Here is a 27338-nt window from a genome sequence, read left to right on the forward strand (position 1 = left end):
TAATGTTATTTGTTCCCAAAGAGTTTTCTCAGACATTGAAAACAAATATTCAGCATCCTCCTCTTTGTATGTAAATCACTGAGTTAACTTCCTAAATAGGATGAGTACATTCAAGTAACACATCACGTTGCAGTTCCAATGGCCTGCCTACAGTGAGAAAGCATGCTCTGAAAGCCTCATTCATCCATTCTCATGACTGGTGTAAATTAAATTGAACTTATAATGAGTCAAAGAGCTTCACTGCACATATTCCCAGAGAAAAAAAAACCTACTCAATCTCTAACTGGGCTAAGAGTTTTACTGGGTGTTTTAAAGAAGCACACCCAAAACCACAACTTTTGATGATGCTGTGCTGCTGATAATTTGACTTCAAAGAGAATTAAGAAAAATACTAAAGTCACGCTACGCTTTTGTTCTGCAGCACTGACAGGGAGTGGTGAAGTGGTAATTCTCCTGAGGATTAGGTCCAACATTATCTGCCTTTTGGCTGCATTATCCCAGCATCAGCACTGCCCTACCCACAGTACAACAATGTCTGTGAATACAGTTTATTCTATCTGCCCACAGCCAGACATTATGTAAATGTGCTCTTTGATTCAACAATGGCCACCTACATAACCTTTTCTCACGATACTTATATTGTTAAAACATGCACCATGTTTTAATTGGTCTTCTTTTAATAACATAATAACAACAACGATGACAACACCCATCACAAAGACAAATCTCTGGCCTCCGGGTATAATATCCTCATATCGTCAACATATCAGCTTACCTCTATCTCCTCGTAGCTGGCGGGGAACTTCCTCTCCTCGAAGATCACGACGTGATGGCGGATCCACTGGAGCAGAAGAGTCACCAGCTCGTAATACTCCTGCCAGCGCAACTCCAGCTCCTGCAGCCAACACAGCAGAAAAGATAGCTGGGAGGTTAGACAGGAGGACTCTTCTTCTCCTGCGTCTCTGCCTCACGTACTCACACGCCACACTAAACTCAATTAGGTAGCAACAATCCAGGTCTTGTGTGAATGGAGGAGAGAGTGGGAGAAGGAAGACAAAGGTGGGCAACAGAGAGACAGACAGATAGAAGAATATTTCACTCAGTCCTGCCTACGTTTGTAAAGACATTATTAGAAAAGATGTAAGATCAGTATTCACTTTCACGTTAATGCAACTGGACACTAAAATCCCAAACATGGCACTAGTCTTATGAGTGAATATGTGTAAACAACTATAAAGTATGTTTTAGGTGAACAGATAATGTGTAACATTATCCCTTTGGCCTCTGCAGTGTAAACACCACAGGTTGCTAATTTGCTGATACTTGGTTTCACAAGACTTCTATTTCACTTTGATTTGGTTGAGTTGGGAAACACAAAAAGCTTTTTTATAAGTGGAGTCACAAGCCATTTCAGTTTTGATTCACTCTTATATAGCATTCAATCAGACCAAATTTGAAAAAAATATATGTCAACCTCAATCACACTCATCGATAGCAATTTTTAAATATTCTGGACTGACTTTTGGCATAAAACAAGTTCTGCTCACATTAGCTCTGAGGCCATCATGCACATCAACCCGGGGCATGGCATCATACAAGGATGATACATAAGTGATGATGGACTTCTCATCAGGGTGAGGGACATCCACATCTGAAAGGATAAGGTGAAATTGCATTATATGCCATTTCATTACTTCATGTTGCAAATTAATAACAGCAAGTAACTATCATCAGTGTTAACAAACGTGTCTGGTGTGTCAGTTAAAACTGATTTTGGGCCAGTCTTACCCTCAGGGTCCAGCAGGCGTGTCACTCCCAGGTCTCTCTCAGCCACACCGAAGGCATGTTCCAGGTTCTCCACGTTGGTCTGTCGGTACACTCTGCTCATATCGATGAGTCTAGGACTAGAGGAAGACAACAAATGGACATGCTATCACCAACAGCACGAGGGGTATGTTAACCTTGACTGACTATAACCTGCACAGTAAGTGCATAAGTTTTGAGTTTACATGAAAAGTACACCCCTCCGCTTTTGAACAATGCAATTGCAAATGGGATGGTAATGTTTACATTATGTTTTTATAATTGTAAAAGCTACATAAGAAAGTGAAGTGACGTCAATGGCTGCTTTCTGTGCTCTTAAAATCAAAACTTGAAATGGAGTGGGACAGGATAGAGGATTAGATATCACACATTAACACATATGCAGAATGAACCCAGTCTGTGCAGGCCTGCTCAATTCACTGCTATGAAGCTCAATATATTTGCAAAAGTTAATGTACTTCTTAAGACCTTCTGCCAACAGAGCCCACCTGTTCACTCACTCACTCACTCACTCACAAACCTGTACCAGCACCTGCCTTTTTTGTCCTCTGGGTGTTTGACTCTGGCAGATGTCAAAGCATCTATAGGTGGAATGTAATTTAAAAAACAGCTGATACAATAAAAGCTGGTGCATTTTAAGTCTGCAGCCAGCCACAACTTGACTCCCAGAAGAGACAAAAGTTTACGTCTCCAGAGTTCAGTACAGGACGAGTGAATGCATCACAGAACCTCACCTATCATGCATTCATACTTGACTATTACAAGTATGTAATTAAATCATAATATCAAAAATGACAGCAGTTTTAAATGCATAACCAAATCCACAAATTGAAATGTGCAATGCATATCCCTGCAGCAGTAATTTTGATATTTAAAAAGCAAATACAGTATGTGCACAAAGCAACAGTAGGAGCAGATTCATACAGCTCTTGGATGCGTAGAGTGGATTGGCCTGGATTTTGTCCATAAACAGGAGAAACATCCACGTGGCAGATTTCCCGAACAGAGAACTGCTTTGTGGGCCTGGTGGAGCTGCTCATGCTCTGGGCCTCTCTTCCACGAACGCTACGAGACCTCCATCCGTGGCCCAGTTCTTCACTGCTAGAACGTGCACCTGAGCTCTGTGATCCCCGCCCTGAGTCCAAGGAGGATCCCTCTGACGGGATATCCTCACACAGCATAACCACCCGGTTGTCCACATCGCTGACGGATCCTGACATGCCAGAAATGAAGCCCAGGCTTCTCTTCTTCTTCTTAGACTTCTTCCTCACACTGAGCATCTTCAAATCTGCAAGAGTGTCCTCGTCCAGTGGCAAGTAAAGAGCTTATTCTTTAGGGGTTGGCGTTATAGGTGCAATCATTTATACAAACAAATCTTTTGATGGCTTGATAGCTACATGTTAATCCATCCTGTACAATGTCTCAGGTGTCCATCAGCATGTAAAGATCCTGTTAATCCTTCTGCTGGGCTGAAAAAGCCTCCTAGTGGTCCAGCCAAGTTACTGCTTCCATGAAGCCTCTTTAAATGAAAACTAAATTCAACCTTACATCTACACACACCTACAGAAGCCCTGGACACTCTTGAATTCTCTGGATGAATGCATATTCTGGAAAGCAACAACCCCATTTCACATGTAGCAGAAACAGTAACGCTGCAGTAACGCCCACACACCACACCCCTGATCTTTATAAAAGGCAGCGCTGATCTAGCCTCAGGTGACTTAAAAAAAATTCAAAAAGAAAGAAAATAAGTTGCAGGTACACGCTCAAGTTCGAGGAAACTTGCCCCTGCAGGCATCTCTTTCTCCCTTTCATTCAACTCACGGTAGATCCAAAGAAACACGGCTTGCCCAGCATTTAATTTTCTCTCTGGATGAATAACTTTGTTATAAAGCCTAAAAAGAAAAACCAACCAATGGCACATTGCATTGTCAAATCTTCCTGAGAAATAAATGTACATTCATTTCCCAGGATGCCACCACACAAAGCAATCCTTAACCACTAATTCTACTATAAAGACAAAAGAGCTTTGGGGGAATTAGCATATTTAGTGTTCAACAGTAGAGACGTATGATTTTACTTTTTAATACTAGGTTCCCAACAATTTAATATTTAATAGGACTTATCTTTACATGGTAAGAGAGGTACAGTATTAATCATAGTCAACGCCTGTCAGTGATATTCCTCGCCTGAAGGCCTGAAATGTTCATGGAGAGGCATTAAGATTTTTATCAAAAGAAAATGAGCAGCGGTGTCAACTTACTGCAATAACTGGGTCAAAAGAAGGCGTTTTAAAGGCAGATTACAGCAAAAAATATCAGATTTTAAAGCCTGAGTGAATAAATAAAGCTTTGCTACCTTAGTTTGACAAAGCTAGTGCAACTATACAAAGGCTCTGAACTATTAAATCTACATCATGCTGCAAATCGTCTTTTCTTTACAATAAATCAGATATGATACGATAAACGTTGCATCATGGTTACCAAAGAATAGATACATCTTACAGAGTAGACTTTAATAACAGAGCAGGTTTAGACTGGTATTATTAAGTGTAATTTGACATTACAAGCGTGCCAAGGTCCCACTCCTGCTCCACTGCACTCCATATTAAATAAAAACGTACCGATGGTGATGTGTCATGACTCGACAAAAGCAGTGATAAAGCCCCGAGTTATGGGGATAATACTGATATTTCAATATATTTGATATTTTGACAGTTTGTGGAATAGGACATTTTGTCATTACGCACCCCGCCCTAGGATTCAGTACATTTCTGTCTGCACACGTCACATTTCTTATTGTTGTTATTCTCTGTGGGATTATTTTCCTGTTATAAAGTGGCCACACTCACTAGTGTTTGTGTATGACGGCGTTGAAGAGCTTGCCATCCCTCCAGCTGGTGGTGAAGTTGTCACAGCGGATGCCCTGGTAGCCGTCAGTCATCCTCTGAGACCAGAGCAGCAGTTTCTCCTTGGCCGTCATGTCTTCTGACTGGCCGTTCACCTGAATATCTGAGATCTGAGACGATATATACAGACCGCATGTTAACAGAGAGGAGGACACACAATCTGCAGTCTATATACGGAAGAACTGTTAAAGAAATCAGTCATTAGTGGAAACCAAAAGATGCAATTTAAACCAAATTACTCAACACCAGGAGTTCATTTTAAGTCAATTTTAGTATCATCATTAGCCCCAAACCAATTAAGACCTTTATTACTCCTTGACTTGATTTTCTTGGTTGAGTTGTTCATCGCGCATATTAGATATTAATAAAGATATTGGTGGATTGAAGTGTTATTGTTTCTGACTTGGCTAATAGGATGCAGCAGGATTTCAGTCTGGGAAAACGCCACTGTGGTTGTGGCATCCGGATAACTTTTTATTTGGGGAATTTGGGGATAGGAAAGATGAGTCATAGGCATCTTATTTTCCATTTTGTGTGTCTGTGTGTATAAATGAATGTGTGCAAGTGCAAGTCAATATCTTCGCCTCCTCCTCTTTGAATCCAGATCTTTCGTGCGCTTTTTTCTTTTACTTCAGGGCACACCATTTTTTTCTTTGTAAATGAAAATAATTTAGGGTCATCACACTGTAGAAATTAACACTACGTTATATCATACATTATGATCGGGAAACTTAACTCTTCCCTTTGATCTCTTTCACTCAAAAACAACCACAGCCCTGGTATTTTCCCCATCTATTCTATAAAAGTGTAAAGACTCTGGGAACATTGTACGTATTTACAGGGCACAATGGCACATTCACCAGATCTAACCACACCACACCTCTCTTTCTTTTATTGCCCATGCTTAACTTCAGCTTTTTGCAACCTGAACCTTAATCATCTGATATTAGAGGGTGTGATCCTGTCGAGAAGTCCGATGCCCAGGGATCTCTGCCTGGCAGCTCTTGGCATGCACGGGAACAGCAGGAAGAGGCTTGGGTGTATGGGATGTGGTTGGGAGTATAACGTGTTCGACACTTGGCCCGACACACCCTCCCCTTTGGAAATCAGGGAGACGGTGACTCATACTTACACACCCTTGATGGAGCTCTGTTTCTTTATACTGTTTATAAATTAGCTACAGGACACTGTAACTACTTGACTGTGGTGTTAGTGTGTTATGATAACCTTTAACCACGTCTATGAACATAAGTAAGAATGATCCCGTTTTGATTAGAAAATGCCCCTGGAGAGGAATTTTGAAGATCCACAATCCATTTTGATTTTTTTCCAAGGAGATGTGAAACGGCAGCTGACAGGAGCAGATCCCAGAGACAGAGGGAGGGAGCGATAATATAACGGAACACAACACTGACAGAGGAGGAGACCTGGAAGTGGAGGATGATGGTCCATATTAACCCCAGGGTCAGCTTGGGGTTTCCGTCTGCTATGTCATCGTTTCTGATGTTGACCAGCTTGACCTGGGAGAGCAGAACAGAGTAACAGTCATATTTATGTTACTGATCACAGCATCTCCCAAATAAACAGACACAGTCATGTCTCTTGTGACAAAGCATCCGAGGTTTTCAAGGCTTTCCAGGCATCCTCTCATGAGTCGTACCTGTCGGTGTTTGAGGAAGTCCAGTGCTATCTGTACATTCTGCAGTTTGTGGAATCGCATGCGGCCTTTCTCTCTGGGCTGTGGAGGACAGAGAAGAGACAGAGAGGTGTTTAGTTCAACTCGGAACACTTGACTGTCATAGACGATCCTTTTAACATACTTGTGGTGGTGGAAGGTGGAAAGCATCCAACCAAAATGGAGAAATGAATTGGAAGGAAAACGGATGGAGAGACATTGAACAGAAAAATAACTTTGGGAATAACTGGTCATTCTTTGATTTTGTTTTTTTTTCAGCAAGGAATGAATTCTCGTGGATATATTTACAGTTTGAACATAAAGGTACTGTGCTGAATTTCTCTTCCAAAACAATGCTGCTTTGTTTGGCTTAGTGCTGTTGTTCACCACTATCCCGCACAGAGGACAAAAAAAGAATATGATGAGTATAATAAACCCTTCAGAATAAGTAGTTACAGCAGTGGGAATTTGCATTGGGTGAGCCGAACACACGTCTTTGCATTCTTTAAATCATCCGACAACAGAGAGATTAACTCACTGCATAATGGTTACTTTGTCTTTTGAATTTCATACAGCAAATCAATGCAGCATACAAATAAAATGGCTGTCACGTCCAGCTGAAAAAAAGATAAAAAGACCCTGAACAAATACGATAAGATGTTTCAAAAGGAAAAATACAAAACAAGGTATTGCTAGCGCTAAAAACTGCCAAGGGTATCAGTGGGTCCTGCGAGTGTCAGCAGCACCTATTGATAACTGAATACACACACACATATACAGCAGCTTGGTTGTTAAAGCAAGCCTGTCGATGACACCACTGAGGTTTGGTTACCATGCACAGCCAAATCAGCACAGGTGAATCAGAAAAAAAAACAAAAAAAACAAACAAAAAAAACTGATGGCTATTTTAAGTTACAAACCCACTCACCAACCGAGCGCTCCTGACCACGTCTCTCTCCCTCGGCTAGCCCCGGCAAGAGCAGGGCAAAGAGAGGAGGCGGAGGCCAGACGGCAAAGATCAGCACACACAGAGGAAGGTTAAAGGAAGGCAAACCAGAGGCAGGGGAGGGGAGGAAGAGTAGGAGGAAGAGGAGGAGTAGAAAAGAAGAACCGTAGATCAGAAAGAAGTATAGTGCACAAACACACACACACACAGGCCAAAGTGAGGTTAATGCGTTATAAGGCTATGGAGGCATTCAGAAGATGAGCAGAGCTGGAGCTGGTGGACAGAGAGCGATGAACTACAGCAGCAGAGAAGCTTCTGTTCAGATCTGAACCGAGGGTGGAAACACAGCGTCCTGCCACTGGTGTGTGGCGTGGAAGCCTTGAGCTTGTAGTTCAAGGAAAGACTAAAAGATGTGTGAGAAGTCATATTTGAATATATAAAATACATGGCTGGGGAGATGGCTCTAGAGATCTGGAGCCACCGCAGTTAGTTAACAGTTTGTTTAGCAAAGTTAAGCGCAGGTTAAACCTTTGATTGACAATTTGGCTGCAGTTACCTACAAGTTACTGCCACAGGGATGGTATTCCAGGTTGACTTGTGATAAGTACTCATTATTTAATACGTCAGGGTTATGTTTTGGTTTAGAGGATGGGGGGATGGTTGAGGTAAAAAAGATGCAGAGCTGGGGCAGATTTTTTTTTCACTCTGACGACTCTGGCGATACTCACCAGTGTTTCCCCAGACAGGACCTCCAACAGAGAGATCAGGTTATGTCCATCTCGAAGGTCCTCATACAGGTCTGTCACGTGACGCTGTGCCTGCCAGGAGAAACAGGACAAAGAAAAACAAAAAGAGGAGGTGTCACAAAGATTCAAGACGAGATTATTTCAGTTAGCAATCTACACACAAGCACGATGATTTAAACTGAGCACACATCTCTCTCGAGGAGAATTGCTCTTTTGTTATCCAGAGAACGTGACACAAACTGTTGGTGCGTTTATTGACTGACACAGAACATAAAATCAGACTGATTTTGATTCCTTTAAAAAACGTATTGGTTTATTGGCCGCAATGTGACAGATGGTCTCGGAGGTATCGTACTAAAATTGTAGCTTTTGTGACAAAAACTGACTTTGCAACATGTTTGCAAAGTCTGGTGACACATCACCACTTCACCTATGAGGCGTCAAAAGTTATGGTTGAATTACAACTGAAAGAGGCGCTCTATGCTGGTTCAAAATAGGGCTGCACAAGTAATACAATCAATAAAATCTAAATCAATGCAAATCAGTGCAACATCCAAATCGCAGGAATTGCTATATTTTTGATAAAGGTCAAATGTGTCACAACATTGTTGAGCATTGTGGTGCATCAGAGACGCCCCAGCCTACAAAGCATATTCTCCAGCTGTATAGCAACATGTTTGTTTAGTACAAGACCCAACGAAAATAACGTCATCATTATTTTTATATTGTGCAGCCCTAGCTCTAAACCTGTTACCTCGCCGTGTTATATAAGTGCTCAGAGTGTTCTCTCCGCTAGTACATCTCTGCACAGGTCAGGAATGCATAGCCGTGAGCAGCCAAGCCTGGCTCCTACTCCAAATGCCAAATGGCAGCTGTCATCCCTGACAAGTGATAGATGGGACTATGGATAAAAACCACATCAGTGAGGTTACGAAGGTGCTCTGGTGAACATAAATCTGCTGAAAGCACAGACATATTTTTTATTTAAGATGGTTCTAATGGTCACATTCACAGTTAATTCACAGACACAACAGGATTTATTGTTTATACAACAGACGTGTGGTGTTCTGTAATTACAACCAGACAGGGAAACAAAGTGAGAGAGGTGAAGGAAGTTGCTGTGAGACTGGATAGAAGGTAAACACGTGAGGGAGGGGACAGTCGGACACCGACCACACATACAGCGCATTTAGTACAGTCCTGCTCGAACGGGCTAGTACCTACCTCTGCCCTCCGATGCTGGGTGAAGACGGATGAATGAGAACAGATGGATGAGTGATGGAGAAACGGAAAGAGTGGAAGAAGAGGAAAAGAGCAGAAATGAATGAACATGGAATAAAGCACAATCATTCGGATGAGATGGAAATGTAGATGATTTGATGAAGAACATGATGGTACATGAGACAGAAGGATGAAACAGTGGATTATTAAACTCATCCTTTTCTCTCTCTCTCTCTTTTTTTTTTGTTATATGACAAAAATCAGAGCCAGGTGTGTTGGGCCGTGCGCGAAAAGGAGGCCTCGGCCCTGAAATGGAATGAAGGCAAATTTCCCCTGCAAGTTACAACAGTAGCTGATTTATGTTGGCAAGAAGTTCAACACAGTTATCCAACTTTTGCTTTGCTCCTCCCTGCCTGCTGAGTGAAGATGAACTGACAGTGTGAGGCTGATTCAGCGACGGTAACCAACACTGTGACCACTAGGGTTCACTGTTTACACTGAAAAGTCTTCTGCTTTATAGTCAATGGCATCCATACTATATATAAATGCCATTATATGCCATTTATATATACATATAGATGGCACATTCTGATGATCCATAGGACATATGATTGATATGATGATGAGATGATATTGCTCTGTATCTAATTATGTCTTTCCTTAGTGTGTTACCCTAGAACCATCTATCTCAGCCCCTCAATTACTTTGCAGTGAAGAGGCTGTGATTCTGCTGCACGTGATCAACTGCACTGTTGCTGCTTAAATGTAGGTGTTACTCTACAAATCACCCTCTCCGGGGTCAGAGAGAGCTGCTCCATTAACTCTTCAAGGTGAAAACCATTAGCACACATGGCTGACAGCCCCCCCCCCATCCCGGTCCCTCCACGCTGTCTGGGAACAAAACGCTCAACATACCTCAGGGTTTACATCATGTTTATGTCATCTTAAGCCTCTCGACTCTGAAGGCGATCCTTTTCATTGATCGCCGTGTTGTTATCTATAATCACTCTGCAACAATTGCAGTGTTTAAATCTATTCAACTGTAGTTTGTAGGAATCTGCTAGAAACCAGATTTCGGTTCTGCAGCTGCTGCGACGTTCCACTCTGTCTTACACGATATATAAAAAGATTTACTGGGCAGGGGAAACCACTCTGGCCCTTTACAGCTCTATATGGCTGCACTTAACCTATTGTGTGCCCCTGGCAAGCCAACCATTAAGCCATTAAATCAGTTTAACCTTAGGGGAGCCCTCCTGCTCATTCAGACAGAGAGTTAACACTTTACCTGCCAAACCTGTGCCAATAAGTTGCATGACAAAAGCCAGTATACTCCTCCCTTATGCTTATATTGCATGGGTTATTTTCATACAAGGCACAATGACAACAATTATCTTATATATGTTGTGTTGTATGTTATGTGACCTCCCTGCATCAATGCATGCCTTTCAGTTTAGGCCAGGCATGAACGCAGGAGTCTGCGCAGCACATGTGCTACCGTCGGCCTCAACCACCATGGGATCTGGGCCGAGACTAGAATTCGCCTCTTCAGAGGGAGCTAAGTGAGTCCAGATGTGTACGATTCCAAAATTCACAGTGAACACTTAAAACAAACAAGAGGGAGTGACTCCACTGTGCTCTCATATACTGGTAGCAGAGTACGTTACAACTGCACAATCATGGAAAGGAAAACACTGTCTTTGTGCAGATTTTCTTCCCTCTTGTTCCATTTAAAAAAAAAAAATCAAATGAATGGCTCTGTGTCTGTGGAGCGAATATACAAATAATGTAGAAGCACTTAATGTCATGAGGCTGTAAATGAATTGCTGCCAATGGGAGTTTTCTGGAAAGAAATCTGGCACAAGCAGGGATATTTTTACTGCTCTGTGGGAGGGGTGTATTGTGTTGGGGGGGTAATTTTTCACTCCTAATGAGGAACTCCTGAGTGAGGAGTACGGCCTGTTTGACTTTACCCTCATCCTGACCTGTTTGCCTCCTTGAATGTGTGATGCATTGGAGGGCTTTCAGGGGCTTCGTCTGTGGACGAGTGCTGACGGATGGTTTACACAGCCTCTCACCTGATGACAGACTGGACCTCTGGTAATCCTCCTCATCACGGCGCCATGTTCACAGCCAAGTATGAAACAATAACTGACTCACTAATGTGTGTTTATGTGAGTAGAGGGTGGGGTGCTGGTAATAAGTTCTGAGACACTTACAATGTGCAGGTGAAGGATGGAATACATTTTAGATAATGACGGCCTGTCCCTAAAAATATTCCACAATGTACAATTGCATTCTGGGAGTCTGCTGTCATAAAATTTTGTTGTTACAGCTTGCCCACATAAAATCAGTTTTGTACTGTGTGTTCACTCAGGGATACTAATTCCTAAAGCTACAAATTATCCCCCCTGATCATTGTTTCGATAGCTATTCATAGCATTAAACATTAACAGTACATCAAAATTCTTGCCAACACAAATATAAATCAAACCTGACTATTTGCTTCTGTAATTACTGCATAGTCCAAGTATTTAACTCTACAGGCAGAGATCACTCACCTCTCAAAATCTGAGTTTATTGAACGCTCAACATAGCCTCCTGTGGTTTTTTTTTGTGCACACTTATTGGTTGGATTTCCATTTTTTTTCTGCACAAGTGCACTTTGTTCATAAGAAAATGAGTTTGGAACATAACACCAAGGGCATGTGCGGGCAGGAATGAGCGCATCAGTCTGCCTTTCGAGTTCAATGAGAAAAGAGTGAAAGTAAAGAGAAAGGCCCTTACCTTTATCAAGTGCTTGTTCACCCATTTTGTGAAGGTCTTTTTCTGTACTCGATCTCGTTCATCTGCAAAATAGAGAAACCGCAGTGATCAGAGACGTATGCAAAGTAACAAAAACATGCTGTAGCTTAGTTGCGAGTTGAAAATAACATCACGTGATTGATGTATTCCTTGGGCAGACAGCCAGAGCAGATACAAGTTTCATTTATTGCATATAAAAGCAGTAAACCAAAGAGGAAATCCCAGAGATACCAGACTTGTTTGATTTGTGTCGGACAAACAGAATTTATCACTGGGTGGAAAAATCCCTCTTGACTGTGCATGCCTGCATCTGAGTCAGACTGCATCAACGCACATTCATTGTCGGCAGATGCACCCCTATTGTCTAGGAAACGTAGTGTTTGCAAGTTCATGTGTCGCTCTAACACCACAGCCAGCTGCGCTCTTGGACAGAAAAATAAAGGATTCCATGGTAAAAATGTAGCGTCATAACATTCTGCATGATTTGCTCAGATCATGGCATAACTATAAGAGGGTGCAATTTCCCAACAAGAAACAACAAGATCTTGGCAAGGAACACACACCTACTAAAACAACAAACCCGCACACGCCCACTTGGTGGTGTGTCCCTATTGGCGTTCAAGGCATAAACCACAAGGCGTGTCACTGCAACGTTTATTATGGACATGGTGGATGGATCTGCGTGTTTCCCGTTCTCTGATGTGAGCCCGTGTGATCCGAAGGTTGTGGTTTGCTGAACACTTTTTAATTCATGTCATTTTATTGCGGGACTCACCTTCACTGATTCACACGCCATCTAATTCCATTCACATTGCACCAGAATGAACTGTGGTCAGCGACACAAAGTCCTCTGTCTTATCAGCTTTGGGGGAATGATCCGACCGTCTACTGCACGGTGACACACCCAGCGATGAAAAGCAAAGGGCAGTGATTCAACTCCGACATAAAATAGGCGCCCGGAGGTTACATTTGTTTTCTCAGTAGGGTGTCGCCGACAATTTCTTCAAAATGTGTTATGGAGCTGTGTTTCCATGGAAACCTCATATAAACACCAATAGACCTTTAACCTTCTTATTTATCATTTAAACCGATAGGGACTGGCCTTCCACTACGTGACCACTGTGGTTGTATTTCCTCTCAAGGGGGCAAAATGTCACACACAGTGGTGACACACACACACACACACACACACACACATAAACACAAACACACAAACACACACAGAGCAACAACACTGGGATGTTTCACAAACTAAAGCAGTTTCCCATGGGAGCTGCACCTTGACCTGTGAGTCTGTGAATTCTGTTCACACCACATTACTCAATCTCTGTTTCAACTAATGCAACTCTTTGAGGACTCATTGCTCTGAGTGAATGGTATGAAAGTGGATAGGGGCAAGTATCAAATGTCACCACACACAGAGGGGTATCAGTGAAGTGTGGTGTTTATGGTCCAAAACCGAAGAAAGTCGAAAGCAGTGGTGGAAAGTACCGTAACTAAGCGCATTTACTTAAGAAAAGTACACCAGTACAATTCAAGGTACCTTAATATCATATGCTGCTACCTTATATTTATACTTTTTACTCTATTACATTTATTTGACGGCTATAGTTGGTAGTTACTTTGAAGGTTAAGAATTTACACACAAAACATAGAACATTTAGATTAAAAATGACCAGACTAGTTCAACTTTAGTGCAAGATACAATATTTAAATGTTACTATAACATGAATCCATCAGAAATTAATAATAAAACAACTTTGAGTCATTTTTTTATGCATTATGAGTACTTTAGGTAGAATTACTTTTTTACCTAAGTGATATACTGAATATAGGACTTTATTTGTAACAGTTTTTACATGGGTTTAACAGGGGGGGGGTTTACAGGGCCTGAATACTTTGTTCACCACTGTTCAATAGTTCTCAGGCTGCTCTCAGTGAGGTCTGACACATCAGAAAAGGAAACACACAATCACAATGGCAGATTCAAAGCATATCACTGCATAGTAAAACAGGTTTTTTTTTTTTTTTGAAAAATAAATTTGTGAAAATGCTTTAAAGATATAAATAATACAGATGATAAAAATAATCAGTTTGAAGAGTTCTAAGGAAAAAAGAGGAACAATGTGAATGGGAAAAAAAAAAAGGAAAATGTAACACATCATTCATCCTCGCTACGACTGCAGCCACAGTGACTCATTCACCCCAAAACACAAGCATGCTACACAAAATAAACTGTGAATGGGCTTTGCTGACCAATACGAAGTGAGGAAGCTGCTGATGCATTAGAAAAAGGGGAGTATCCTCCTTTAAGTCACTGCGTTGGGAAACAATGGACACAACAGTCCAATCAGAATAACCATTTGTGCAGATTACATAATGACACTCAAACTTTCCTGGGACAACAGTGACAAATGCCATCTTCCGCTGGACAACATAAACCCATTCAGGCTCACAAGCTTACAACATGTTAAAATGCTGAAATTACGTTAAGCGCTTCTCTCACCTCTTCCTGGATAAAAAACACTTAATTCTTGCCCAGCAGCTTCTCACACACATGGGAACAGATAGATCAAGGTTAAGCTTTTGCAATTAAGCTGTTTTCCATCAACTGCCACCATACTGGTACCTTTCCTGCCGTCTGTAGCCTTCAGCATCCCTTGGTAGTAACCTTCATCTGAGGGCACCCTCTCTCTGCCCATGCCGTCAGAGGAGAAATTCCTGTACCTCTGCTGCTGAGAGGTCATTGTCTCTGTTTGTCGGCACACACAATAATAATCCTAATGATAAAATATCCTTGGCGGTTTTCTCCTTGATAGGATCTTCTGCTTGTCTCGCGTCTATCTGTCTCTCTGGCCCTCAGTTCGTCCCAGAGTCTGAAGTCCTGTGGCTACAACTCAGCACTTGACAAACCTATGATTTCTTTCTCCTTCTCCTCACTCCCTCATTGGGCTCGGCTCTGCCCTTCTTTTTCCTCCTTATGTTTTTTTTTTCTCTTCCCTTTTTCCTCCCGCTTACTCTACTCCTTTCATAGCAAATGGTGCCTGTGGGCTATGAAGTCTGGACCTGTCCTTGTGTGTGATGTGCGAGTGTGTATTTAGTGGCGCTAGTGTGCGAAGGGCATGGTGGGTAGGGCTCTAGACACACCCCTTCCTCTTGCAGCGTGAGGCGAGGAAGAAGGAGGAGAGGCGGGGAGGGAAAGACGAGGTTTGGTAATCACATGTACTATCCCTTCACCTCATTTGCGCAACAACACACACACACACACACACAAACTGAGTCACTGAGATAAGAAAAAAATATCATAAAAGTTGGTGCTGATGACTTTTTATGCTTTATGCTGCATTAAACAGCATTTAAACAAATTATTTACAGGTAGAAAGGTAAAAAGTGACGCGCTCTTTCACACACGCACACACACACACACACACACACGTATCATTGTTAATCATTACTTATTCACCGCATTCCTCAGACATTTCACATTAGGGATTACTAACTGTGACGAAGAAAGACAAGAGATGGGGGATGAGATAGTTTTAGGAACGGCTGCTATGGATTCTAGACAGTGATGTTAGACCACACCCAAAACATCACTGCTTGACTCCGAAACATAAGAGTTGGTAACTCAGTGTTTGAGCTTGTGTTTGTATCCAAAGGAAATCATTCAGAGGGCATGATGCCGGTGATGAAAACATCATTATCCGTTTGTATCTCTGCTTCTATCTCGTCAGTGTTTTAATTAATCTCACACAGCTTGTTAAAACCGAACTGCCGAGCTGTGCTGAATCTTTTCTCTTCAGCTCTTGATGATGTTTGATTTGATGTAGGCACAGCTCTTTTCCAGCCATTTTTTCTTCCAGATTGTCTGCCGAACAACACATTTCCTGCCCTGTGGTGTTTATACTAAACAAATTGGAGAACACATGCACCACTTCCTGTAAACCGGAGGATTCTGCCAAGAAGGCACAGACAAAAAGATCGTTTAAAACAGGAACTGTAATAAAACAGGTTCCTTGAGCAGTTTTTACGTTCGCGTCTATGTCTGGAAAATTCAAAGCAAGCACACACAAATGATCTTTAGACTATTCAATCGGTTCTTAAATCCAAATGAGAAGCAGACATTTTGGACACACGTTTTGCGTAACCATCACTTTTGAACTGCAAACTAAAATGTAGCATAGCATGCGTAGAAACGAGTTCAGTGAGTATAGTGACTCAATAATGTAATATGAATTAGTGAGTAACATGTTTGTAAAGTTTATCATTGTTAAATTACATTTTCTTGCTTTTAAGTTGCATCCGCAACATGTGAGTCGAAAGTCCTGTATCTATTCAGAGTTTATCAAAGGACTTATTTACACTAAGTTCCTTCATAATGGTCCCCTATATGACTCGTATGTCCTGATAGCTAAGCTGGAGGGCAGGGTGTTTTCTCCCCCTGCTAAATCCTGCCTCTGTAGCCTGCAGGTGGGTATATATCCCATTTCCCCACCCTGACTGACATCACTTTATCAGGTCTCTAAAACCACTTTTTCTGCAGGGTTTTGAAAATAACCTGTATGAACATGAAGGTACTTAATGTGTCAGTGCAAGTATGTCTGTGTGGGTGTGTGAGAGCACGCATGTGTGCGTGTGCGTATGTGTGTGTGTGTTGACTCATTTGAGCCACGTTAGCAAATTTGGAGACACACCTTTGTAGTTTCATACAACGTCCAGGCAAGCAAAGGAATTAAGGAGTGGTATGTGGGTAGGCAATTAAAAAAAGGGAAAGCAATCGTACCAAATACAGGATTTACTGTAGAGACCAAACGGGTATTTGTTGTAAAATGCTTTGACCCTTGCAGCCTGATACTTGCATTAAAATGATTTAAATAGTTGTAACATACCAGCTGTGATGAATGAGAACAGTAAAAGGTAAACTAGAGGGTCATTTCCTAATGTAGAATAGAATCAAACAGAACAGAAATGGTTTTCCAGGCTTTCTAAGATGCAGAGGCAGCAGTTGACGGTAACTGAGAACTCAGTTACGTTCTGGCAGTGGAACATGGACCGACACCCACAGCACTTGAGCTGAATCTCTAAACCCGATGGGAAACACTAGCAGGGGACCCGAATGGGAACATGCTCGGACGCAGAAAGTGTGGAACATCTTAGTCATGAGATCTTTCCTCCAAAAAGGAGACATATCATTAAGGTCTCAACATGCTTATTACTCTGCTCCCTCATCTGGCTTCATCAAAACCAGATGGAACACTTTGGCTTTTTATACAGGCAGAGAGAGAGAGAGCTTGGTGAAAATATGAAGAGAAAGTATTTTCTTTCTAAATGAGAAGGTTGCGGTTTGATCATTTCTTCATGATGGAAGTGATGTTGGGTTTCTTCTTCCCACACTGATGTTGCATTATCAAGCACACGCTCGTACTCTGGTACAATGGACTGACTTAGTATTGGTGCTACATGCTTCAGCTGTTAGCCTCACAACCACTTGTTTATATGCTGAGCGGCTGCTGTGTATATTCAGAGGAAGTTTGTGTTAAGGTGGTCAGAGCATCAAGTATTGTTTTCGTAAATCCTTAGCCATCTTAGTATTTCAGTGAATTTAGGAGTTATATTTAAATAAGTTTGGGAACGTTGATCAGTTGATTAATCCACCACTTCGGTCCAAACTGAGCTCAGCACCTATTGGATGGAGTGCCATGAAATTTGGTACAGACAATCGTGGTCCTCAGAGGATGAATCCTACCGACTTTGTTGCTCCCCTACAGCGCCACAATACTGTCAACATTTTTGGCTTCTAGTGAAATGTCCCAACAACTATTGGATGGATCACTGTGAAATTTAGTTTAGACGTTCATGTTCTCCTGATGATGAACTGTTATAAGTTTGGTGATCCTTACTTTTCATTTAGTGCCATCATCTGGTGAAAAAGCCTATGACAAAATCCCTCAAAAGCTAATGACATTCCCATCAGCCTCAGCTGTACTTAGTGTTCAGATTGTAAACATCGTAAACATTAATATACAACATTAGCCTGTTTGCATTGACACGGTGAGCGTGTTAGCCTCCTGACGTTAGCATCCAGCTCAAACCGGCGCTGCGCCTAGATCCTCTCACAGAGCCGCAAGCACGGCTGCAGACTGCTTGTTAAGCAGTATACTGTGTCATTGTGCTACTTGTGGTTGTGAAAACCTCATTTTGATGGATCATATTTGTGTCAGAAAGAAATCCATAGTTTTATGCTTAAGCCTTCCATCAACAAGTTTGCAGGATATCACACTCATTTAGCATTGACTGTTAATCTGTTAATAATAAGATACAACTACAGATACATAAAGCTGACAGAGGACACTATATGTTGCCGTTTATATATTGCATACAGAGTATATGTACTCTGCCGAATACTGACAAACACATAGTTGAGCCTGCAGCCGTTCAGGGATAGAACAACCTGCGTTTAAGCATTGAGGGACTCTGTTTCCAAACAATGCAAACTAATTAGACGACAAAAGAATTCGAGGAATGTGTCATTATGGTTTTTGAAAGTGCTGAGCTGCAGAGTGAATACAAGGGTTTAAACAGAGGGAGGACAGACAACACCTTTCATTGTAGAGGATAAAAAGCGGTGGAAAGGATTTGCTCTCCCAGATTAGGTTTCCTCTCCTCTCTGTCTTCTCCCATTTTTCTCATCCCTCCCTCGACTCCCCCTTGTCTCTTAGTTAACTGAGGTGAAGGTTTACTACAATATCTGGCCACCACGCCCCACAGGGAAAGGAATGTTGATAAAACTAGAAGAAGCCTAAACACACCCAGGATTATCACCTCAGTGCTTCTTCAAGGAGGAAGAGGAGGAGGAGGTGAAGGAGGAGTAAGGAGAGGGAGACCGGCAGGGCAGGGTAGCAGCCACCTGAATCACAGACATGATTCATACAAATCAAAAGAAGTTTTATCCTGAGCTGTGATGCTCACTACACGTCTCAGTTTTAAATCTAAAATACAGAAATAGAGAAAATAAACAGCCAAACACAGACTCCCTTGGAATCCACTCTCAAAGGCAGTCTGTTTTTCAGACAAGACAATCTAATGAGATCAGTGAGGCTATGCTATCTTATATAACTGTGTTAATATATAATTATAAAAACACTGAAAAAGTGTTTGTTTATCTTTAATTTGGATAATTTATTTAGATATATACAGCAGTGATGTCCAAGCTAATGGACCAAATGATTATCAATTAATTAATGTGATATAATAAAACTTGAACTCATTTAAATAATCAGTCTGACTGTGTGAGAAACACACAAAGGAGCTGACACCAACCACAGGGATGTTTGTCATAGCTTTGTCCTGATGCTCTGTCCAGTTATCATCCAGCCTGACATCAGACTGAAGATGATGTTGTCAAAATTAGATCTAACGACTGAAGCTGAAAACTCAGACTCAACAGGCCTGTGGATTAGCGACAGCAGCTGAGTTTTAAAATAGCTCGGTGCTGAGCTACAGAAGCCTCTGTGGAAATCCCCACATCTGGGAGTGCGTCCGTTTGCTAATGTTTCATTCGGTGAATTCTAATGTATCAGGGCGGCGGAGAAATAGCTGAGTTGACTGGCATAGACGACAACGTTTAAAACAGCATGTGGCTCCCTCTGCAGGTGAAAGCAACAAAACATGTCACTCAAGCCAAATGTGGAGCAGGGTGTAAAAATCAGCTAACATTAAAGTAGCCACTTGTATGTAAAGTTAGTCTGTAATTTAAAAGACTACACTATCATGATGCTTTGTTGAAACTAAAACTAAAGCTGTTTTTCAGTGGTTTACAAAATGAAGCAGCTAAATAAAGTGTAAGTCAGCGATAATTCAGGGCTGTGTTGGTGGTATTCTGTGACCAGATCACTGTGTTTTAATTATTGGACTAAAAATGGCATTTTCAGAGCTATAAATTTTGAACAGGCCAAGACTGTGGGTTTGGATGTGATTATAACCACCAACTTTTCCCTGCCTTGTTTCCTTCGTTCCACACTGAAATACCTTCTCTGTAAAAACACGACATATTCATACTGGATTTTTCTTTTTCCTTCAGCGCTTATTGCTGTGCTGTTTGTTCACTGCTGTTCAGCCAGGAGCTACCACTGCTTGATTCTATCTACCAACTTCTTCTTCTCCTTCTCCTCTAAACAAAGTGTAAACACAAAATACATCATAATCTGTGCAGCAGAGGATTTTCCATTGAAAAGACCCACCAGAAACAGTTTTTAACATTTATACAAGACAAAGAAAAGGATCAAAAACTCACAAATGTAAAAAGTTTTTTTTTTTTTGCTTGAAAATTAACAGATTAGTTGCACAAAAAAACAAAGTAAGCAGAATTCGCTGCTACCATCTTTTAATAAGTGACGAACTACACTAGGATCCTACAAGAACTTATTGTCTGTATTACTAAGCCTAGATCACGTAGGTTCCTCATTTCCCTGGTGATCTATTATTATGACATATGGTATTTCCATATGCTGTCTCAGCCTTGGCAGTCTCCAAACACCCATGTAAATGTGGAAAAAAGGGAACTTGAGAGACGTTTCCATGGCAGCGACTGTAAACACACAACACCATGTGCTTCAGTGGTAGCTGTGACTGACTCTTACTCATGGATGTATTTTTAGACGCAGAGACGGAGGAGTCTCCAATACATGACCCACTTGACGTGGAAAGGAAAACACCGTCTTCCACCCACCACTCCACTCTTATTTTAACTGAAGGCAGAGCAGTGAAGTAGTTTGACCACCAGATGGAGCCAGAGCACAACCACGCCCAATACTGTCCCAGGTAAATTCTGTAAATCACTCAGACAAAAAAGAAAATACTATGAACTATGGAAAAACCTCCAGATAAAAACTAAAAAAATGAATACAACAGAAAATTTTTAAGGAAAAATTACAATATCTTGCTAATGAATCTGACAAAGGCCTTTAACTGTATTGATTGAAAATAAAAACATACCCAAAAGTATGAATAAGTAGGAGTGAGATTAAACACTAAATACTAACTGCTTAAACAAAACCTTGGTCAATAGAAAATCTTCCTCAGAAAAATAACCATCAACAAAAACACATTCCCAAACTCTATTTAAAGATACATTGTTCATTTGCATAAAGTTGGGGCATGCACCCCACTCCCCTCCACCCCCACAGACATCATCAATGCAATTTAAGAAAGCATCACTTTAGAAAAACAAATAATTAACCTTAGGAACATAAGAACATATCTTATCGATACTATCATAAATTTAAAAAAAAAAGAAAAGAAAAAAAGCAGTGTTAAGTCCTCTATGAATATTGAATAGATGTGTAAAATAGTTGTAATATAATATGCTAAAAAAGATTGAATAATGTGTAGGTTACTGTTATCAATCATACTCTCAATCAGATTACTGAATATGCAGTAGATGAATGTATAGGAGCCAATGTTTTTCATGTATAGTATGACGTCTCCGCCCATTTAACATCTCTTAGATAAAGCCTGACACTATCAATGTGAACATGCTGCTTTTAAACCTGCTCATAAAGATAACGCTGACCTCAACAACCACTTCAGGTTTACAGCAGTTACTCATTTACAACAAAGCGTTAAATAGGGTTTCGTTTTGAACAATACAGCTTCATACATTGAACAGCGAGTGCATTGACTGCAACCTCCAGCCAATCTACAGGAGACTGCACTTCTTTTATTAGACATCAGACCTACTTATTATCTTCAGGCACATGTTACTGCACCTCACTGCACCTCACTGCTTGACTTTGGAAAGGCAGCTCCCACAGACTTAGTGTGTCCTACCATCCACAGGTGTGCCAGAGTACTTGAGTATGGTCGTAATGTATTTCATTGTGGGATTTTTTTCTCCTTACTTTTTATCTATACTTAATGTAACGCGTCATATTAGATGCATTACATGAAGTTATTAAAACTTTTTTTTTTTTTTTAAATGTATATAGTCTAATAAAATGTACTGGATTATTGAATTAAATCAATGTATTTAAACATATAAAAATTGGTTTAAACTAAAGAAATACAGAGACACATTGTACTGACAGCGGAGGACAGATAAACAAATGAAAAAAGTATTCAGTTACTGAGTGAAGCATCTATGGGATATTAGTGCTTTCAAAAAGCGCACTACAAAATTATTTTAAAACTTAAAAACAAAAAGAGAAGCCAAAGTTCTATCTAAAATTTTTGTTCAGTCTCTCTAAACATGACTGTGGCAGTAACAACCACGTGGTTTCACTGTTCTGAAATCACTACAGACCCATAAACTACAGTAACTCCTCCCCACCCCACAGTCCATTCGTCAGGTCTCTCAACTCACCTAAACAGCACATCTTACTGTACAGGTATCTGCGTCTTTCTTCGTACGAGCTCATCTCATGATGATAATTCCCTCGCTCGCAACTCCATAATTCAGCCATTATGATTCTAACGGAAAAGCGCAACAACGAGACCCCCCCACCCGGGTAGCCCTCCGTTTCAGGCACACTGTGTCAGCTGGTGTGGGGAGACTTAAAAAAAGAAGCAGGAACCACTTCCTGACAGATGAACACTGGTTTGCCCTGCCCCCTTATAAATGGAAAAATGGAATGATAACAGACAGGTAATTCAACATTATTTTCATGTCATCTTTACGAATGTTGTTCGTCCTTTGATTAGTTTATAATCATGTTGTATACTAGATCCGTACAAAAAGACCATGTCACTCATTCATTTTTTATCATTTTCACCAGTTAATTTTTCCCTTTCAGTTGAGGATTGAACGGCATATTTCCAGTCACCCAGTGATTCATGCTTGTTTAATATTAACTACTATAAAACCTAAAACTTGACCTGAGTGTAGTGAATTAAGATTAACCTTAAAAAAAGGATCTTTGTTAGAACTGCCTTGACCTAATGTCACCTACTTACCAGTGTGTGGTATGTGTCCACAGTCAGTGTTTATACTTCAGTTTGTGGACATATAAAAAGCCTGAGGGATGATGGTTTATGTGACAGTTCTCATGCTTCTTGGCAGTTTGACTGCAGTTCCTGAAGCAACAGAGACACGTTTCTTATGATAATATAATGATTAGTTCTTTTTCATGTCCTCAGGGCTTTATAGAACCAATCACAAATTCTAACAGCATAATATGTTTGAACAGAATAAAGCAACAAACAATAAACCCTGAGTGTGAAGATCATATCGTAATGATTTTATGTCTGTTCAAAGAAAGCAGTGTGCTCCAGCTGCCACACACACCTACTGTCGCCAGTCAAAGTGACAAGGACATGAGAATTTACAACAGGGCACAGCTGAGCTGTTCCTAGGTCACATTTAAAAGGGAAAGTGACCTAAATATGCTGCGTTCTCTTCTTACAGGACACTGACCTCTGACACTGGACCAGGAAGCTCTCTGATGTCTCACACACACCGCCATCACTCACACAGCAGCATTTTTTCATTGATCTCCTTGGTGTCTTTTTAAAGTAAACATCATTCTTTTTGACCCCAAGTAGACATACATTTTCTGATAACAATTCACAAATTTCCTACTTTGCCAGGGTGTATTTATAGTATGTGAAATTGAACTGACCTGTGTTCAAATCCTAGCAACCTCATTATAGACAGAGCTGCAGGTTCAGATATTCAAAATTTCAATTTGAGATTTATTTTAAAAGTATGTATCTTTAATTTTTACCCATTCACTTTTAATAACCACACAGGAGTGACTGCTTTTGTCTATGAAAGTGTAGTCAAAAAGCACCTTATTGCATCATAATGGCAATATAACCATAGATATTAAAGATATAGTTAACACTTGCCCAAAGGGAACAGCCACATACCAGCACTTCTAAAGCTTACTAACACCTCTTGTTTGTTTAATCCATATAAAAACGAAAGTGTAAAAACAATAGTTTATGGTTTTATGGGGGTTTATTTGCCAGACTATTTCTTGGCTCCTCCCAGTGACAACCCTTCAAGTAGTAACTTTGCCCTGCTACTATCGTGTTACCTTTGGAGAGAGCCAGGGTAGCTGTTTCCACATTTCCAGTGTTTTTGCTAAGCTAACTATCAACTATTCCTTTAAAATTAGATTATCATTACATTTTTTGACTGAAACTGTACTGGGGTCAGAATTTTGGTTTCATGTCAAAAATGCCTCAAGAAACATAAAGTCACACTTTCACAAGATATTGTGCTTTAGCATCTTCACATAAAATGCTAATATCACTCTTTACTCTATGGGCCAATGAGTGCTGGGAAATCCGTAATGGAGTCACAAGGGGCATAAAGAAACTGCCAGCACAGGACCGGATGTGTATCCAATGTCCCAGTGCTGCTCATAAATAAAATCAGCTCTAAATGATCAGCCTCCATGCGGCTTTTTGTCTCTCACTGGGGTTGGTTGACTATCCTCAGAGGACATGAGAACTCTACCCAAAGCCCCGTTGGGCTTCTCTGAGGCCCTGAGGCACAAGTTCAATGTTTATGTTATGACTCATGCCTACTGGTTCACCAGTGGCAGGCAATCTAGGCTGCTTATATACACTCATGGAAAAAATACACACACACACACACACACACACACACACACACACACACACACACACACACACACACACACACACACACACACACACTGGTGTACAGTAAAAGCTGGACTGATCCAGAGTGGGAGTCTGGCTGTTGCTGTTTCCAGGAAGAATGCTGGCTTTTCCACAAACCAGGCCAAAGTTAAAGCCAGAACTGAACCACCATGGCCCACACAGCTCTGTGAGGGCCGAACATTTATCTCTGAAGGAGCATTTGTTTGGCAGTATGTGTGATTAAATGACACTCGTGGCCATTGCATGTCAAACAGGATGTTATACTTTACCAGCATTGTAAAAAAATGACCTGAAACATTCTCAGCTCTCAGCTCCTGTATAACAAAGATGGAAAGTGAGCTTTCTATAGCTATGAGAGCCACCTGTTTAACCTGTTGTGCCTGAGCACACCGGCTATGAAAATGTTTAACCGACCAATTATGCAAAGCAATTTGACGTCCCATTAACAACCTGGAAAAAACCCCAGTGGAACATCCATCACTAAATATGAATCTTAAGTCTGACACGTTGTGTTGTAACACCTGAACACCCGAAGTGTGCGTTTAAGAAAAGCTACTACACTATATCCTGCTAGGCCCCTGGGTTTGACACGCCAACTTGGCAAACTGGCAGTGTGAGGAAGGGAAAACAAACACAGATGTAAGGTCAAAGTTCAGTGAGGGAATGCCGAGAGATGCACCTTGTGTGTGACACAGAGTATTTACAGTTCTGACCCAGCCACGCCCCCTTTCCTCCTGACCTTTCACATGGCCTCATTCCGGCATGGTCGGAAGAGAATGTTAACATCCATGTTCCCGCCTCTGCTGCACGCACGGCGCAGCGTGCCGGATCGGAATCTGAGCTAACAGCGCTCAGCGGCGCGGTGTCCGCTCTCACTGCCGTAATAAGCGAGGGCTCAAGCCGTGGAGCTGGTGAGCGGATAGGGGACAGAGCTGTCATCATTCAGAATAGACGCCAAATAAAAAGGGGGACAGTTAAGACCAGAAATCCCTATGAAGAGCGCAGATCAACAGGGACAGCAGCTGCATTTAGCTCCGCAGCATCTCACACAATAAAACATTAGCAGACAGAACATTATAATGTTAACATCAAATAAAAAAGAAAAAAAAAAGTTAAATGTGGAGCCATTAGATATTAGAGAGATGTGGCTTTAGCAAATATAAAATGGCACAATGTATCTTCGATCTTAAAAGTTCAGCTAAGTCAAAAACCATCCGGAGTATTATCCATCTATCCCGGGCCAGTACTGATAATATTATTGCTTTTATTATAAACACACAGAGAAAGTCATTTTACTCTGTAAAAATAAAGTTTTGCTTGTGTTTCCTCTCCATCCTGATTCAAGTCTGAGTTTCCTCACACTTAGTCATCATAGTCGCCGTCCTTTCAAAACACACGCTATCTTGGATCAGATTATATGGTGTGAAAACTTTCTCCAGATGACATCCTCATTCTGTTGATTTTATAAGATAACGTAACAACAACACTGAACCCTGGTCGCTGTATTACTGACACTAAGACAGGATTAGCAATACGATCAGGGGGTCATCAAAGTCAGTGAGATTCATTCTCTGGTTACCATGAATATTTGTAGAAAAAGATGGTGGAGTGACTGACAGACAGCTTGAGTGTAAAACACCAGCTTACTTTTTATCTGCAATATTAGAGCACACAGTCTGATGGGAGTCCTCTGCATCCGCATTGAATGTTTCTCTGGGCTAAATCCTAGATAAAGCCATCAAAGTGTTGCCATTGAACACACACATGGATTCATGTCTTTGTGGCTCAAAGGCTGGCAGCCAGCTTTGGGACTGGCAGCGCCTCCAACCCGGCAGGTGTACTAACAGCAGCGCTAAGAGACGATTCATTTTACTGAAGAGAGACTAGGGCACCTTCCAGCAAGAACACACATACACACCCACACACCCACACAAACCTTTGATCCATAACCAAACATGACTAGACAGGTCATGGAGGTTTGGGTGGGACCTTATGAAAGCATTGTTTTAACTGCACATCAGCGATCGTGCAGTGCAACAAAAGAAAATCAGCCAAGTTCAGCCAGGTGGAGTCTGGACTGGTTTCTATCCGTGCACAATGACATTTAGCGCTGTCTCAGTGCTGCTGCAACATGAGCCAAATCGAAGGCCTCCCTGCCTGAGAGCAATGAGGACTAATCCCTTTGCAGCTGCAAGTAAGAGCAGATACTACAATCAGCAGGCGGCGTGAAACTGGCACAGAACGACCTGGTGGCACCTTCCAACCGGTCATAGTGCGCAACGACTGACAGGGTTTCAAGGTTACACATGAACGTGACTAATGAAGAGGGTAAACATACCACACGTGAAGCTGTGTGTGACCTGTTCAGGTCAGTATCACAAACATTAGTACACAATATACACAGGATAAATACGCACAGTTATCCTTTGCCACTGATAACACCGTGATAACACAAAATCAGCAGATTAAACACCAGTTAGACAGACAGAGGAAGAGATGAAGCAAACACTTCTCTATCATCCAGCTACTTTGAGACTTTCCCTGAGATGTTCTTCTAATTGTTTACTTAACCTTTATAAAACCACT

The 27338-nt window shown here is 41.3% G+C and overlaps 1 protein-coding gene across 14 annotated transcripts in view; it reads right to left on the reverse strand.

The window, feature by feature from the left end:
- plecb (plectin b) overlaps positions 1-27338 on the reverse strand; it is a 124572-nt gene that overhangs the window by 24680 nt on the left and 72554 nt on the right. For 9 of the 14 annotated variants that reach the window (XM_056379775.1, XM_056379780.1, XM_056379783.1 and 6 more), the window contains 8 exons: positions 12105-12166; positions 8082-8171; positions 6393-6470; positions 6148-6252; positions 4676-4842; positions 1789-1904; positions 1548-1651; positions 776-895 (listed from right to left, as the gene is read on the reverse strand). In XM_056379775.1, the coding sequence (XP_056235750.1) occupies positions 776-895; positions 1548-1651; positions 1789-1904; positions 4676-4842; positions 6148-6252; positions 6393-6470; positions 8082-8171; positions 12105-12166 (842 nt within the window). Of the gene's footprint in view, positions 1-775; positions 896-1547; positions 1652-1788; positions 1905-4675; positions 4843-6147; positions 6253-6392; positions 6471-8081; positions 8172-12104; positions 12167-14751; positions 15384-27338 lie in introns of those variants that run through there. The other 5 variants (XM_056379776.1, XM_056379787.1, XM_056379774.1 and 2 more) reach the window with 3 other exon arrangements.

This window comes from Seriola aureovittata, chromosome 7, assembly GCF_021018895.1.
Source record: "Seriola aureovittata isolate HTS-2021-v1 ecotype China chromosome 7, ASM2101889v1, whole genome shotgun sequence".
Classification (NCBI taxonomy): Eukaryota; Metazoa; Chordata; class Actinopteri; order Carangiformes; family Carangidae; genus Seriola; species Seriola aureovittata.